This window comes from Bombina bombina, chromosome 2 (assembly GCF_027579735.1).
Source record: "Bombina bombina isolate aBomBom1 chromosome 2, aBomBom1.pri, whole genome shotgun sequence".
In the NCBI taxonomy this organism is placed as follows: domain Eukaryota; kingdom Metazoa; phylum Chordata; class Amphibia; order Anura; family Bombinatoridae; genus Bombina; species Bombina bombina.
Genome location: NC_069500.1, coordinates 38004677 through 38022825, shown reverse-complemented (window position 1 = coordinate 38022825; position 18149 = coordinate 38004677). Strand labels below are relative to the sequence as shown.

At 40.1% G+C, this 18149-nt stretch overlaps 1 protein-coding gene across 1 annotated transcript in view; it reads left to right on the top strand.

The window, feature by feature from the left end:
- FAM166B (family with sequence similarity 166 member B) overlaps positions 1-6653 on the top strand; it is a 32579-nt gene extending 25926 nt beyond the window's left edge. Inside the window, exons 3-6 of the mRNA XM_053701031.1 lie at positions 63-235; positions 3307-3445; positions 4511-4732; positions 5696-6653. Coding sequence (XP_053557006.1) covers positions 63-235; positions 3307-3445; positions 4511-4732; positions 5696-5784 — 623 coding nt within the window. The 3' untranslated portion in view covers positions 5785-6653. The remainder of the gene's footprint in view (positions 1-62; positions 236-3306; positions 3446-4510; positions 4733-5695) is intronic.
- The last annotated feature ends 11496 nt before the right edge of the window (positions 6654-18149 follow it).

Genomic DNA, 18149 nt, shown 5'->3' with positions numbered 1-18149 from the left:
TGTATTATTGTTGCCGCACTCGAGTTGCAGAATATTTGTTTATTTGTCTTGCCTTTTCTCAGGCTTCATCCCCAGATCTCAGCACTTCTTTGCTAAGACCTACGCAGAGACCAGTAAAGACGCCATAAGTAATTTCATGAAAGAACAACGTACGCACGAATCCCTGGAACAGAGCACAAGCCACAGACTGCAGAGTGGGCAGCAGCAGGGGCCGCAGGCAGAGCAGGAGAACAAGGTGACTATCATATGGTTATTTTACTTCAGTTGACTGAATCTAAAGCACTGCAGAAGTGCAAGATTTGCAAATGCATCAACCCTAACATCAAGTACCCAGGAGAATGGGGGCATAGACTTGGCAGTCAGGGGTGGGTTGTGAGCAGCGCTATTTGGGTCATGGGCATGCATGGTTGTCATGGTGGTATTTCTGGGTGGTTTTGGGTGTGGTTTAGTAGCACTGGAGAGTATCAGGAAGGACAAATCAGTGCCATTCTGCTAATTGTGGTAACTCTGCAAATGTTTTTAAAGGGACATGAAACCCAATATTTTTCTTTCATGATTCTAATAGTGTATACAATTTTAAAAAACTTTACATTTTACTTCTGTTTCCAAATTTGCTATGTTCTTTTGTTGAAAAGCATTCCTAAGTAGGCTCATGAGCAGCAATACACTACTGGGAGCAGAGTGCTGACAGGTTGCTGCCCATCTATGCCTCTTGTCATTGGCTCAACCGATGTGTTCAGATAACTTCTATTTCTGCTCCTTCAACAAAGGATACCAAGAGAATAAAGTACATTTTGTAATAGAAGTAAATTACAAAGTAGTTTAAAACTGTATTCTCTATCTGAATCAAGAACATTTTCCTTTAAATAAACGTACATTTCAGTGATCAACAAGATACTTCAAACTCCTTTGTGTATTTCTAGATTTAAAGGGACATTGTATTAAAATAGTTGTATCATTAACATTTAAACATATAGAAAAAAAAATGTTTTGCCCAAATTAATTTGAATTAAAAACAGTTTGAACTTAAACGGATTAATTTAGCAGTATATGTTGTATACCAACTCCCCCTAATGCTGACTGGCTGATAGATACTATTGTAATGATCATTGGCTGATAGGTACTTCCTCCTAATACTCATTGGCTGATAGGTACTTCCTCCTAATGCTCATTGGCTGATTGGTACTTCCCTCAAATGCTCATTGGCGGATATGTAAAATGGACATTAGCAAGAAGTGTTATGAAACTAGTACTGTAATTGCCGGTTTCGCTAGGGGTAATGATATAGTTATTATTGATATTGGGCTATTGTACTTGTTGGGTTATACTAGGAATAGGGATGTTGTAGTTATAATGTATTATTGTGTCATTGTGGAGTGCTGAGCCCGGGAACACATTTGATAATGGACAAGCTTTGTAGCCCTTGCTGGGCATAAGCTTGCCTGCTTACTGCAAGTAAAGAAGTGGTGGTCAAACATCCAAACTCTCCTATTTGTGGTGATTAATAGGCCCTGCTCCCGCGTAAGAGCAGGAGGCGGCGCTTGCACAAGGATTTTCTTGTTCATTGTTAAATTCGAGCACCATATGTACAGTGTCACTGTGATCACGAGTGCACCACTTCCCATGTCTGATAAACGGGCCCTATGTCTTTATTTATAGAAGTTAGTTAGCATCACATTTTAGTATAACATTCCCAGGATAACCTGTGGTTTACAGCGATAGTGCTGGAGACAGGTTAAAGTAATTGTCGGGATAGGGGTACAATGGTTATTTGGGGGTTTATTATATTTGGGTTATTATTAAAGATGTTCATTCTGGCTTTGGACAAATGCAAATTCGTCTGAATTTTACTAATTCGTTGAGTCAATAGATATATAAACAGCTGAATACATTATTGGATGGAATGGGTGTAAAATGAATGATTGCTTGACAAATTTGATTTGTTCATTCATTCAGGCTGTTTGGGGGCAAGCAAAGGTGTAGGAATGGGGGGAAGGAGTTAGATTGTTTGGTTAATAATCTCCTTTGTTTGCAATGATATACAGGGCTCTATTTATTTGTTCTTCGTCCCCTGTCCAAACTTGCAATAGTATTACTAATAACTGATGTTAGGGACAGCCACTAAATGCTGGATTTTAGTCACACAGGAGTTGTATGTTCTTTTAACATTGAAAAATAGTTTTTTTTTTAATTGTTCAAATCCAATAATGTAAGATTTGTGTTAATATTAATTGTCTATATTAGCTGTTCCCATTGGAAATAATGGTAACGAATCTAAATTCAATATTTGTCAGATCCGAATGCCTATGTGAATGAAATTTTGCCGAACCAATCATTTGAAAAAATCTGAAGGGAATCTTTCAAACAAAACTAATGTTTCGCCCGTGCACATGTCTAGTTACTGTAGTAGATAAGGCCGACTTATCAAATGTCTGTCGGACCTGATCCGACAGTGCGGATCAGGTCTGACAGACATCGCTGAATGCGGAGAGCAATACGCTCTCCGTATTCAGCATTGCACCAGCAGCTCACAAGAGCTGCTGGTGCAACGCCGCCCCCTGCAGACTCGCGGCCAATGGGCCGCCAGCAGGGAGGTGTCAATCAACCCGATCGTACTCGAATGGGTTGAATTGTGGCGATTCCTGTCCGCCTCATCAGGGCAGGCGGACAGGGTTATGAAGCAGCGGTGTTTAGACCTCTGCTCCATAACTTGTGTTTCTGGCTCGCAAGAAACACGGGCCCTCAAGCTCCATTCGGAGCTTAATAAATGGGCCTCATTGTCTGTTCCTATGATAGATCTGTGCTTTTGTTATTTCTCATAGCATTGGCGAATGGAGAATACAATGGGAAGCCAAACCATTATAAATGACTGTTTGCTATAATGTTTTATTGCACAATACAATCAAGCCCACAAAATGGAGATTTCATTTTTTTGTTTAGATTTACATTTGTCAAGGTTCTAATAACAGAAAATTATGAACAGAAATATGGAAACCCTATGCATAGTATTGTATATAATTGTCTACTGAGTCCAGAGACGCACCCCTTGAAAGGCGACTTAAGTACATTTACTTTGTTGTGTCAAATTAGAAAACAGACATAATACATTCCTGGAGTGATCAAGAAATCACTGTGCATCATGTTGCAGGGTCACCTCTTTAAGTCATGCAGCCTCTGTGCCCCAAAGGGAAAATAAACACAGTTTTAAAGATAAATCACAGGGGAAATGGTTAAAAGGAATACATTTATAGGAAATTAAATATGGAGTTTACTGTCCCTTTAACATTTTACTTTACTTATTCACAGCTCATCACAGCCAAGTACCGGACCCCACTCCCAGCCTTGTCTAAGGAGCCAGCACCTTATGTTTCTCAGAAGGCTCCACAGCCTGATATCTCCCCTTATTACATGAACGATGAGAACCCGTACAAGTACTTCATATCAGGTGCGACACAGTGAATCTAGGAACTGACAAGTAATGTATAACTGCATTATATAGGGCTGCTATAAGTCCCGTAAACTTGTTTAAACGGGACATACAATTCACAATGCTTCTACCAGAAATGATGATTATTTCAGTGTTAGTTTTTACTGTGCAGGGAGCATATCTAGGTATGCCTTGTGCTGTTGCATTTAAATACTGCAACTGCTCAGGGCACATATATTGTGCAGGCAATGACTCAATCTGCATTTTCACTGAGTACCTACTAACATTTCCTAAGGTTTTTTTTAAACTCGGAGGTGAGGTGGCTTTTTTGAGTTTTGTGGTGAGAGTCGCATTTGGAGGAGGAGCCATTGTTGAGTTGTGGGCAGGGTCAAGAAATTTAATGGGTTGGGTCAGGGCAGTCGCTGATTTGTCTCCGGAAACCAGGATATTTGCATAAAAAGGAGAAGTGTCTCGAGGGGCAGCGAGGCAGAGTTCCCTACGTTGCCCCACAACTGTATAGGATTCCCCAAATACAGCCATCCTTCAAAAACTTTATTTACCAAACAGGTCTGTGAACTGGAGCAAGCTGCTGTACTCCATAATGCAAAAAATGTGCCTGACAAATACGCGCCACACCTGACTCTGGGCTCAGTTCCATTGAGGTGGTAAATTGTGGAAACTGATGATATAAAACATTTATCTCCATTAAAGTCTATGGAGAATTTTTATGTTACCACCAGTTTCCACAATTTGCCACATCAATGGAAACTAGGCCTATGTGAACAGTCATGGTGTTTGAATGCCGGTGCATGGCATATGTACATGCACTGTAAAAATGCTGTTTGACTTTCGAGCTGCGCCTTAACCATGTGCTTAACTCCTTTGTGGGGTTGCTAGTGATAAAATAACACAAATGTATCATAGCAGTTTACTGAGGACTTCTGGGTCCCTTTAAGTCTCCTGTAGTACTCTGTATATGCACAAAAATGATAGTAATAAAATGCAATACTCTCTTATACTGTCTAGAGCATCTTCCCAACTAAATAAAAAAGCTGTACTAACCCACTGCTCATTGTCTCACAGGCTACACTGGGTACGTCCCACGATCGCGTTTCCTCATTGGCACAGGGTATCCTGTGACCACTAACAGAGCTCTGGTGGAATTTGGTCACATAAACTTGAAGAAGAGCATTAGGCTAAATGAGGAAGCTGAGCCTTTGGAGGAGAACACTCTGCACCCTGAACAGAACCACATCTATCTGGAGCAACTGGGCTTACTGCCGCGCTACACTGGATACGTGCCAGGTTAGGTCTTCCCCGTGCAATGGATATCAATAAGAATGTTTCTGCAGACATGGAACAAATGTAACCTTACTGAATACATATATTGAGTTTGGGACAGTGATTGATACCCAGATTAAGCTGCCTATATGTCACCTAATAAACATAAAAGCTCTTAGAAAATCATCCAACATCAATAAACATAGTGCAGCGTCTACAAGACATATTAATCACAATGTAATGGTATCATTAATAACTTGAAGGTTATATAGGCGCTGGTATTTTGTTATACTTTTATTCCCTTTATTCTAGCCCTAACGCTTTACTCAAGTCATGCAACTTGAGCTGGCTTACTGTTCAGTGAATGCTAGAGAAACAAGAAGTCAGTTTCTTGCCCATGCTCAGAATAGACAGAATGCAATTTAGGTTCTCAGCATGTCAGCTTCCTTTTGTCACTATAGGCAGTTACTACACTGAGAAGTGAAGTTCTAAGTGCTCATTTTGCAAGAAAACAAGTTTTTTGCTGTATTTAACACAATCTGTTTCTTTTCTTGCTTACTTTGATTTAACATATTTTTTTTACTAAAGGAGCAATGTTTCATATCCCTTTAATCAGAGCTTATCAATTTTGCTTTACAATAAACCTTTAAAAATTGGAGATGGCACTTGTAATGGCTCATTATTTATTTACTTATTATTCTTGCCTTCCTTATTTACCTGTCACCCTTTACACCAATTCCCCTATCTCCTTGTCCTGCTAGAGAAAAGGGCAGGTAATAATTGTTCTGCTTTGTAAATTTATGGCTTTTAACACCTTTGAGATTTGTGGTGCACAAGAAAAATGACTTGTCTGGTTAGCACTACACAGCACTCGCTTAGATCCTTCGCTGCCAGCCATGAGTGTTATGGAAACTGTAGTTAGAATTGTATTTATTTTTTCATTATTACAGCATTCTCACCATTTCATCACATTTTTTTCCTATGCAGGTTACAAGTTTCAGTACGGCCATACCTATGGACATCTAACCCAGGATGCACTGGGGCAGAGCACACTGCAAAAACAAGTTGTGAATTAAAAAAAGGCAGAACACTGAATAGAAATGACTGAAGATTTGATTATTTCAATTGGTTACTATGTTTATACTGGAGCCCTCCTTCACATCACTTTAGAAAATCCTACAGAGCGTATTGTGAGGAAAAGTCAAAATGAAACATTCATAGTTTAGATCATCAGTGTCTCTTAACCTTTTTGTACCTAGTATCCCTACAAGCATCATTTTTTTGTCCTAATTACCCCCAAATACAGTTGCCACCTGGCTTGCCCGGTATTTGCTTTCAAGGTGAAACTTTTTCTAAGTGTGTTTTAATCTAATTATAAACCAATGATCATTTTAAATCAGTCCTAGCAGCTTTAGTTTCTAATTTATGCTGAATAATTATTTATCATGTGGTACAAGAAACAAGGAGATACAGCATGCACATTTTAAAGCAAACAACTGTCTAATTTACTTATATTATCCAATTGACTTTGTTCTTGTGCTATCCTTTGTTGAGCACTATATGTTCCAATCATTTTTGCAAACATTGTTGCTGTATTGTGCGTACTCCTGATAATATCTATATATGCTGTGACAGACCCTTCGGTCAGGACTGAAAGTGTTAACTTTATTTTCTAACCACAAGTGGCTGGCTCCAGCTACAATCTAATTAATGCTTAGCATTCTATTGTTTGATCACCTCCAGAGAGAAAGTGATAAGAAGAGTCAAGAGTGTCTTGTGGTTGAAGTGTTTAAGTAATATAATCCTATTGTATCATGTCAAGGGCGCTTCTCCCTTTTATCTAATGTACAACATTCTTTCAACCCCCATCTGAGGGGGGGTCAAAAACCTGTATAAATCTGTGTGCTGCCTTCAAATAAAGTTGTCATTCTGTTTTAAACCTGAAACTGGCTGGGTTGTGAATTGCTGATTGTCTATGCAGGACATTGTTCATCTGGGGTTAACCCTTGGTACACAGTTGGTACCGTAACATTGGTGGCAAGCGACGGAATGAACCTTATCGCCCAGAAGAGCAACTACACAAGCCAGTAACCTCAGGAAGAGGGGGATTATTACAATACTGACTAAGATGGAAAGAGTACCAGGGACAGAAGGAACCAATGGGCCCAGCATAGCAGACAGAACCCCCGCAGAAGCAAGCTTTGATCGGGCGGTTAAAATAAGACTGGCACATTATGGCCCCAACCCATCTGCGGAAATTATCGACCGGGTCATAGCAGCTGTGGAGGCCAACCTACTTCGCCAAAGCGGCGCTGCAGCAAACCCAGTGGAAAAGAGAAAAGTAAATTTTGCAGCTTTTAAAAACTTCCTGGAAACAGAAGGAGAGATTGATGGGTACCTTGCGGATTTTGAGAGGCAATGTGCACTACACAAGGTACCCGCAGAGGACTGGGTCATGATATTATCCGGAAAATTATCCGGCCGGGCCAGTGAGGCTTTTCGGGCCATTCCAGATGAGGAAGTCAGGGATTATAATACTGTAAAAGAGGCTCTGCTCTCCAGGTATGCGGTTACACCGGAGGCATACCGGAGACGGTTCAGAGACACTGTTAAATTGGCTGGTGATTCCTACCTTGAGTGGGCATGTAAGGTGCACCGCACAGCAGCTCACTGGATAGCGGGGTGCCAAGCCGTATCTGGGGAAGAGGTGCTGCAGCTATTCCTGTTGGAACATTGCTTCGACAAGTTACCCGCAGGAGTTCGAGAGTGGGTTCGGGACCGTAAACCCTCCACCCTGCATGAAGCTGCTCGCCTGGCAGATGAGTATACGGATGCCCGCAAACTGGACACTGCTACCACTAAGCCCCCTGCCAGAGTGGAGTACAGACCCCCAGTCACCCCAGCAGCTGCCAGTTACCAACCCCCGGCGCACCGCTATACCACACGGCCTCTGGCCACGAACTACCCTCAGAGAGCCCGGTTCAATTCGCGGGGCTACTCACAACCTATTCGGTGCTTTGGATGTAAGCAACTAGGGCACAAAAGACCAGAGTGTCCCCTAAATGCAGCGAACCAAGCACAGTCCTGGAGAAGACCTGCCGGCGGAATCACACGTAACCCTCAGCCTGCGGCCCGCTACGTAGAGGCGCAAGAATGCTGGGGCATCCTACATGAGGCAGACCTTGTGCAAGCTGCCCACCGGAATAACCGGCAACTGGTTAAAGTGAATGGGAAGGAGGTCAGTGGTCTATGGGATACTGGTGCTACCATGACCTTGCTTCGAAAGAACTTGGTGTCTGAGAAACAGCACACAGGAGACACTGTGGCTGTGAGGGTAGCAGGGGGCACTGTGTTCCGCCTGCCTGTTGCCAGGGTGCATTTGGATTGGGGAGGGGGCGCTAGACCTGTGAATGTGGGGGTCATGAAGGATTTACCAGCTGATGTTCTCCTTGGAAATACCTTGGTCCCCCTTGTTTCTGCCTATGCTCCCATGGGTCCCGCTGATGTTAACCCTGTGACTACCCGTGCTCAGATCCGTGCAGCAGAGACTGACCCCCCTGCTGCTAAGCCCCAGGACGCTGAGCTCAGTAAATCTCTATCCGCTATTGATACGTGGAAGTCCCGTTACAATGCGCTGATGAAGGAGAAGAGGAGCGCAGAGGAAAAAGCACGTTTAGAACAGGAATCTCTGCTAGACAGGCTGCACCGACAGACTGCAGAAAACACCAGCTTGAGAGTGGAACATGAAACCTTAAAGACAAACTTAGTGACACTTGAGGAGAAGCTGACGCTGGCTCATAGTGAGGTGCAGCAACTCAAGGGCACCCTATGTCAGTATGAAGGGATTGTGGATACCTATAAAGAGCAGGTACAGAAAACTCGTAAAGAAGCTGATGAGATTTTGAAGGACTGTTTAGCCCTAGTCTGGGCACTGAGGAAGTTGAACCCTTGTTTGTATGGACAGGAATTCTCTCTCATAACGGGAATACAAATGGATTGTCCCAGCAAACTGACATGCCTACCACCCCTTAGTCCGGTCATCCCCAGGTTGACCCGCAAAAGGGTCAAGCCGGGTCTGCCGGAGTGTTCCACAAGGGGGGAGCTATGTGACAGACCCTTCGGTCAGGACTGAAAGTGTTAACTTTATTTTCTAACCACAAGTGGCTGGCTCCAGCTACAATCTAATTAATGCTTAGCATTCTATTGTTTGATCACCTCCAGAGAGAAAGTGATAAGAAGAGTCAAGAGTGTCTTGTGGTTGAAGTGTTTAAGTAATATAATCCTATTGTATCATGTCAAGGGCGCTTCTCCCTTTTATCTAATGTACAACATTCTTTCAACCCCCATCTGAGGGGGGGTCAAAAACCTGTATAAATCTGTGTGCTGCCTTCAAATAAAGTTGTCATTCTGTTTTAAACCTGAAACTGGCTGGGTTGTGAATTGCTGATTGTCTATGCAGGACATTGTTCATCTGGGGTTAACCCTTGGTACACAGTTGGTACCGTAACATATGCTCTTTAACAAAGGGTTTTGTTACAATAATGCCAAAAAGTTTTAATCTTACAAAGCTTTCAAATATGTAACTGAAAATGTCACATATCCTGTATTGTTGCACTTCAAAGATTTGCAGACACTTTAGGAAGACAATAACTCCTGTGTGCATCAATGTTATTTAAATGAGTGACTGAAGAAAGATAAATTAGTCAAATAAGTAATAACAAATCGTTGCAATAAGTATTGTTCATCACTTTGAATGGACCTTTTATTTCTTTTTTTTTAAAGGGACACTAAACCCAATTTTTTTCTTCCATGATTCAGATAGAGCATGAGATTTTAAGCACCTTTCTAATTTACTCCTATTATCAATTTTTCTTTGCTCTCATTCTATCTTGATTTGAAAAAGCAGTACTGTAAGCTTTAGAGCCGGACCATTTTTTGTTCAGCACCTGGGTAGCACTTACTGATTTGTGGCTAAATGTAGCAAACCAATCAGCAAGCTCTACCAAGGTGCTGAACTAAAAATGGGCCGGCTCTAAAGCTTACAGTACTGCTTTTTCAAATCAAGATAGCATGAGAACAAAGAAAAATTGATAAAAGGAGTAAATTAGAAAGTTGCTTAAAATTGCTGCTCTATCTGAATCATGAAAGAAAAAATTGGGGTTAGTGTCCCTTTAAGCTTCATTTGTGTAGTGTCCATTACTTCCTGCTATAGCCCTACAAGAAGGCTGGGTTCTGTATAGGAAGGCTTTTATAGCTTGACGTCATAAAACTTCTAGAGTAACATGAGCTGGTTTAGTATGAAAGTAAAAATTAAAGTTTAATTATTCAGATAGAGAACACAATTTAAAAAAAAATTCCAATTCACATCCATTATCTAAATATGCACAGTCTTTTTATATTTACACTTTCTAAAGGCACCAGCTCCTACTGAGCATGTGCAAGATTCACAGAATATACGTATATGCAGTTTGTATTTGGCTGATGGCTGTTACATGATAAAGCTGGAAGAAAAATAAAGCCAACTTTGAAATTTGTAAGAAAAAAATCTACTAGTCATGTGAAATTCAAATTAAGCACTTTTGCATTGTCTATTTATTATGCATTTATTTATTATGGTATTCTGTTGTGTTTAGTGGTCCTTTAAGTAAATACTAGATAAGCAGGCAGTCAGATTTGCCCATGCTCAGAACAGGCAGAATGCAACCTGTCTGCTCCCTTGTTTAGCTGCAGGCTGTGGCTACTCTCAGATGAAAACAAATAAGTTGTTTGCTGTTTTTTTGTTTTGTTTTTAAATACAATACATTTCTTTTTATGTTTACTTTGATTTAACATATTTGATTTTACCAAAGGAGCAAAGTAATAGTTCTCTATTAAAGGAACATGAAAGTCAGAATGATTTCAGCTCAGATAGAGCACTCTTCAATATATTTCTAAAACACATTTACTTTGATCCCTCTGTATCCTTTGTTGATAAGCATACTTATGTAGGCTCAGAAGCAGCAGTGTAGTGCTGAGAACAAGCTTGTGATTGGTGGCTACACACATATGTCTTTTGTCATTGGCTCACCAGATGTGCTCCCCGTGGTGCTCTGACTTTAACTATGGGGTTGATCACAATACATTAAAAAACTTTACCTAATTATTTTTCTGCAGAATTCACTATTAAAATATATGGGGATTTTATAAATCATTAAAAGGACCATTTAATACAACAGAATTGCGTAATCCACAAATACAAAATTAAACACAATTCAATAACACTAAATTTCAAGTAGATTTGCTTCTGAGAAATGTCAAATATTGTTTTTATTTTCTTGCCCATTGTACCACGTGACGGTCATCAGCCAATCACAGACACAATCATATACGTATACAATGGGAACTCTGCACATGCTCAGTAGGAGCGGGTGCCTCAGAATATGTGTATATAAAAAGACAGAGCAAATATTGATAATAGAAGTAAATTCGAAAGTGGTTTAAAATTGCATGTTCTACTTGAATCATGAAAGTTTAATTTTGACCTTAGAGCCCCTTTAATAAGCTCCTTTGAATGATTTGTTTAATCCCTTTGCAAGTTTAAACACATTGCACTATTGCTTACATATAACTAAAACTAGACCTTTTTCTTTTGGCCCTATTATGTCCCTTGGGTACGCACGCACGCTCCTGCGAATACATAGATTTCCATATTAGTAATAAGGAAATTTTAATTTTGTCTTTAATTCCCCTTTAAAGAATTCGGTTTGATCCAATAAAGCTCTTGAATATTCCCATAATATCCTGTATTGTTGCACATCCAATTTGTGCAGACATTTTAATATGCCACTGGACACTAAACCTATTGTATATTTAAGAATATAAAAAATAAATAATTGAATGACAATTAGTTTTTGTTTGCAATAAATGTATATGATTTATAATAAGTTTGCTGTTGAGTTTTTTCTTCTTTCATATTTAAGTTCTATCTTCTTAACACTAGGGTATCATTTCTTTTTCTTTCTTTTTTTGTTTAAACAGTTTTATTAAAGTTTCCATGACATTTCACAAAAATAAAGAGCATTAAGAAAATACAGAAACTTATACAGTTTTTGTCTGAAATTTGCATTAGTCAAAACAACATAAATGATCAATCTTGTCTAAATAATCATTTTAAGGTACATGTTCCACACATGCAGAAAGGAACTTCACTTAGCTGTCCAAAAGTCTAGCTGCTTGCCAAATCCGATACATAACCGTCTCTACCCCATAACCGTCTATGTGTTTCGTGTCTATATACTACACTGTATTGATGAAAGTTTCACATATGACTTTCATTTGTAGGAAAGTGTCTCTCCTCCCATTTTTCCTGTATGCGTATTCTTCGAGGGTTAAAATGTATTGAAATTGGGAATACCATATGGCCAAATTCAGAATAAATTGAGATTTCCAATTTTTCACTATCAGTTTTTTCAAACTATTGCTGGCTATGAAAATCAACTTTTTCTTGTATGATGGAAGTTTGTTAGGGATAATGTTGAATAGCCAGACACGGGGATCTGGAGGTATTTTAGTTTCAAGCATTAAATTTGTTGCATCAATTATGGAATGTCAGATCGGGGATAATAACGAGCATGCCCACCAAATATGGAGCATAGATCCTATGCAATAGATCCTATTGCATTTATTGGGGGCCGAAGGAAATAACTTATTAATCCTGACGGGAGTAAGATACCATCTCTGTATTATTTTAAGGTTTGGTTCTATGAGATTACTAGATATCGATACTTTAGTAACGTTAGAAAACATTTTTGAGACATCTATTATAGAAAGTTAATTGTCTAGTTCCTTATTCCACCTGCCTATATAATAGGAGTTGTAGCCTTGTGGGGGGTTTTGTAATAACAAATATATTAAGGACAAAGTCCTTCTATCAGGGGATTCGGAGTGGCACAGAGATTCAAAGGGGGTGAGAGGTTGGAGTAAGTTAAGTCTGTTAGGATATAAAGGAATGGCATTGGTGAATAAAAAAACAGTTATTAAAAAAATACCAGACCTTTGTCTATTAGTTCTTTTTGATTAAAAAGTTTTGGCTCATTTCCCATATGAAATATCTTTAGAGTTCTCATGGGTATATCTAGGTGTTTGATTGTTTGGAGTATGGATGTGGTAAGTTCAGCGTTTTCCGTGAGAAGTGTGAGCGGGGAGAATCGTGAAGTGAGGCCTGGGTATTCTATCATACTCTTATTCCACATAGAGAGGGTTTCCATTAAAATAGGCTTCTGTTTAAAGTCTGTGGACAAATGTGGTTTTGTTTGCCAGCATATTGTACCCAGGTGGGATTTTCCTGCTAGATCATGTTCTAGAGACACCCATGCTTTGAACTGATAATTCTTAAACCAGTCTACCACTCTCTGCAGAAAGACTGCCTGCCTATACTTAACTAGATGAGGAACCCCCAAATCCCCCTCAGCAACAGGTAAACACATTAAGGTCTTGTTAATTGTCGTTTTTTTTAATCCCAAATAAAAGCAAAGATCCTTTTTTGTAGTGAAGACAAAAAGCCCCTAGGCAGGGGGGTGGGAAGGGTTTGCAGTAAATACAATACCCTGGGGAGAATGTTCATTTTGATAGAGTTAATCCTACCAACCCAGGAAATACCCTTAGATCTCCAAGAGGATAGATCTGCTATGATGGTCCTTTGCAGGGTTTCATAATTAGATTTAAACATTTCCCGTGTGGAGGTGGGGATGAAAATTTCCAAATATTTTACATTTTTAGCTTGAATAAGAAAAGGGCACCTCTGTGTCAGGAAGGAGATATGATAAGCATCACAATGTACGGTGAGCATTTCCGACTTAGATTTGTCAATTAGGAAATTTGAGGCACGATGGAATGTGTCAAACTCTGCTAGCAAATGGGGAATAGAGGAGAGAGGGTCGGAAAGAAATAATAAAACATCATCTGCATATAGTAGTAATTTATGTGTAGAATTGTGGATCTGGATTCCAGAGATATCAATGTTAGATCTTATAGTAATAGCCAAAGTTTCAATTATACAAGCTAAAAGGAGCGGGGACAAGGGACAGCCCTGTCTAGTGCCGCTGGATATTTGAAACGGGTAAGACACTAGGCCATTGATTCTAATTTTAGCAAATGGGGAACTATATAAGGCCATAATTTTGGAAATGAAATGTTTCCCTATCCCAAACCTCTCTAAAGTGGATCTCAAGAAGTGCTAACAGACGCAGTCAAAAGCTTTTTCCCCATCCGTCGACGCCACCACTGAGGGAATATTGTGTTGATTAATGTAATTTAGGATGTGAGAAGCCCTGACAGTATTGTTGCGTGCCTCTCTGGACTTAAAAAAACCACGCTGATCATTACATATAAGAGTTGGCAGAACTTGGGACAATCTGTTTGCAAGAATTTTCGCGTATAATGTAAGGTCTAAAATTTTTAACGCAATCTGGAGTTTTTCCAGGTCTAGGGATGACCACTGTATGGGCTTCTAAGGCTGAAGATGAGAATGGGTCAGTATCGGATATATCATTAAAGAGTTTTAATAAATGTGGGACAAGTATGGTTTTATATGTCTTGTAGTAGTTATTGGTATAGCCGTCTGGTCCAGGGACTTTGTTATTAGGGAGATTTTTGATAACTTCAAGAATCTCAGATTGTGTAAAAGGTTCATTCATAGAATCTTGTTGGTCAGAGCTAAGATGAGGTAAGGTGATGTTATCTAAGTAATTTTTTATTGAGATAAATTTACTCCTATCCTCCATGTTAGAGCTATCAAGTTAGGGCGTTAAGTTACATAGTTTTGTGTAATATTCCCTAAAAGCGTTTGCAATTTGCTGGGATGTATGCAACTCTTTACCTCTGTTGGATTTAAGGGCAAGAACACATTTTTTATTTACTTTCCATTTTAATTTTCTTGCTAAAAGGGAACTGCTTTTATTATCACTCTCAAAGAAACGCTGTTGTAGCCTAAGGGCAAATTTCTGACACTCTTTGTGGAGCAATTCATTAATACGTATTTTACAATCTGCGATAGCCTGAGAACTGATTGGGTCTGTTGGGTCTAGTTCACGTTGTGTCTCTAAATTATTGAGGTCAATAATTGTGTCATCCATCAGTTTCCTGGATTGTTTGTCGTGATGTGTTTTAATACTAATCATTTCCCCTCTAATAACCGCTTTATGGGCCTCCCAAGTTATTCTAGTGTCAGTGTCAGGGTTATTATTAAAGAGAAAGTATTCCTGAAGTGTTTTCTCAATCCGGATAGAATAAACCGGGTCAGATATTAGGGTGTCGTCCATTTTCCACACATATTGGTGCAGGGGAATATGAGGCCAGTCCAGGGAACAACTATCGAATGGTCAGACCATGTGTTAGGGCTTATTGTTATCTGTGTGACTCTAGCAAGATTAGTGACATCCATCATGAAATAATCAATTCTGGAATGCTGATGGTGGGGATTAGAGAAAAATGTATATTCTCTAGAATCCTGATGTAATATCCTCCAGGTATCATGAAGAGTGAGGTCTTTAAAATTTTGTTTTACTGAGTTAATGACTTTATGTGGGACAGAGGACAAATAAGTAGAGTTATCTAAACTTGGGTTAAGAGTGAGATTAAAGTCTACGCCCATAATAATAGCTCCCTTTGCTACTTCTAGTATTACATTGGTGAGGTGTCTGAAGAACGTGTCTTGTTTCAGGTTAGGGGCATAAACATTAATCAGAGTGACAATAGTATTAACAAGTTTACCTACCAAAATGAGAACGCCCCGATTTATCACTGTATTTTTTATTAAGGCTAAAAGGGATGCCCCTTTAAATTAAATTAAAGTAGCCACCCCGTTATTTTTTGTAGAGTTTGAGGCATAGTATGTATCGCAAAATTTGTGGGTACAAATTTTAGGTTCCCTACAGGACACAAAATGTGCATAAATAAAAAGAGAGAAGCGCTCAACCTGGGAACGAACAATAGCATAATAGCTTGTTCTATGGCTAGTTACCACCCTAGAAGCAGTCTCTTTTTGCTCAATATGTGCCTTTCACAGATAAGAACTTTCCTGTAGCATATCAGTCTGATCCTGACTTAACAGTACAGTCCAGCCCCGAAATACCAGGCAATCCCTCTCTGAACAAGAGAAACAGCAAAACCCCAGACGTACGTTTCGGCCTATTGTGGGCCTCGTCAGTGAGGTGCAGCCATATCCCTCTAGGCACACTGAGCAACGGGTCCACGTCTGGATTCCCGCATCACACTTAGGGAGACTTCCCTAAGTGTCATAATTTGCATAAATAAAAAGAGAGAAGCGCTCAACTTGGGAACAAACAATAGCATAATAGCTTGTTCTATGGCTAGTTACCACCCTAGAAGCAGCCTCTTTTTGCTCAATATGTGCCTTTCACAGAGAAGAACTTTCCTGTAGCATATCAGTCTGATCCTGACTTCACAGTACAGTCCAGCCCCAAAATACCAGACAATCCCTCTCTGAACAAGAGAAACAGCAAAACCCCAGACGTACATTTCGGCCTATTGTGGGCCTCGTCAGTGAGGTGCAGCCATATCCCTCTAGGCACACTGAGCAACGGGTCCACGTCTGGATTCCCGCATCACACTTAGGGAGACTTCCCTAAGTGTCATAATTTGCATAAATAAAAAGAGAGAAGCGCTCAACCTGGGAACGAACAATAGCATAATAGCTTGTTCTATGGCTAGTTACCACCCTAGAAGCAGCCTCTTGTTGCTCAATATGTGCCTTTCACAGAGAAGAACTTTCCTGTAGCATATCAGTCTGATCCTGACTTCACAGTAAAGTCCAGCCCCGAAATACCAGGCAATCCCTCTCTGAACAAGAGAAACAGCAAAACCCCAGACGTACGTTTCGGCCTATTGTGGGCCTCGTCAGTGAGGTACAGCCATATCCCTCTAGGCACACTGAGCAACGGGTCCACGTCTGGATTCCCGCATCACACTTAGGGACTTAGGGAGGCGCTCAACCTGGGAACGAACAATAGCATAATAGCTTGTTCTATGGCTAGTTACCACCCTAGAAGCAGCCTCTTTTTGCTCAATATGTGCCTTTCACAGAGAAGAACTTTCCTGTAGCATATCAGTCTGATCCTGACTTCACAGTACAGTCCAGCCCCGAAATACCAGGCAATCCCTCTCTGAAGAAGAGAAACAGCAAAACCCCAGACGTACGTTTCGGCCTATTGTGGGCCTCGTCAGTGAGGTGCAGCCATATCCCTCTAGGCACACTGAGCAACGGGTCCACGTCTGGATTCCCGCATCACACTTAGGGAGACTTCCCTAAGTGTCATAATTTGCATAAATAAAAAGAGAGAAGCGCTCAACCTGGGAACGAACAATAGCATAATAGCTTGTTCTATGGCTAGTTACCACCCTAGAAGCAGCCTCTTTTTGCTCAATATGTGCCTTTCACAGAGAAGAACTTTCCTGTAGCATATCAGTCTGATCCTGACTTCACAGTAAAGTCCAGCCCCGAAATACCAGGCAATCCCTCTCTGAACAAGAGAAACAGCAAAACCCCAGACGTACGTTTCGGCCTATTGTGGGCCTCGTCAGTGAGGTGCAGCCATATCCCTCTTGGCACACTGAGCAACGGGTCCACGTCTGGATTCCCGCATCACACTTAGGGAGACTTCCCTAAGTGTCATAATTTGCATAAATAAAAAGAGAGAAGCGCTCAACCTGGGAACGAACAATAGCATAATAGCTTGTTCTATGGCTAGTTACCACCCTAGAAGCAGCCTCTTTTTGCTCAATATGTGCCTTTCACAGAGAAGAACTTTCCTGTAGCATATCAGTCTGATCCTGACTTCACAGTAAAGTCCAGCCCCGAAATACCAGGCAATCCCTCTCTGAACAAGAGAAACAGCAAAACCCCAGATGTACGTTTCGTAATTCTTTTATTAGAAAAATAATCATATATGCATATATACAAAATAAAATCATAATAACAAATGCAAACAAAATATCTCTTGTTACAAAACTGAAATATTGACCCAAATTTTTGTCATCAGAAAAAAAACAAAATGCAAACAGTAAACTTAAATAATCACACAAAATAAAATTAAACATATTTCAAATACAGACAAAAACAAACTGGAGAAAAACAAAAAAACAAAAAAGAAAAGAAAAACTAAATAATCCAATCCTTCCACTTTGTCTTCCAGATGCCTTCAGAATCTAATTCCCCATATCGCCTCCTATCAAAAGAAAAATACAAAAACAACTTCCCACGGATCATACCCACACAATTACCTACAGTAACTACCTCTTTCTTAAAAATCAAAATATTACGCACATCCCACAACACCTCCTTCACACAACATGCCAACAACCATATCAATCTTGCTTTCTCCTTTTCCACACCACTTCCACACAAACCATACATCATCATATTAAAAGTAAAAAACTGCACTCC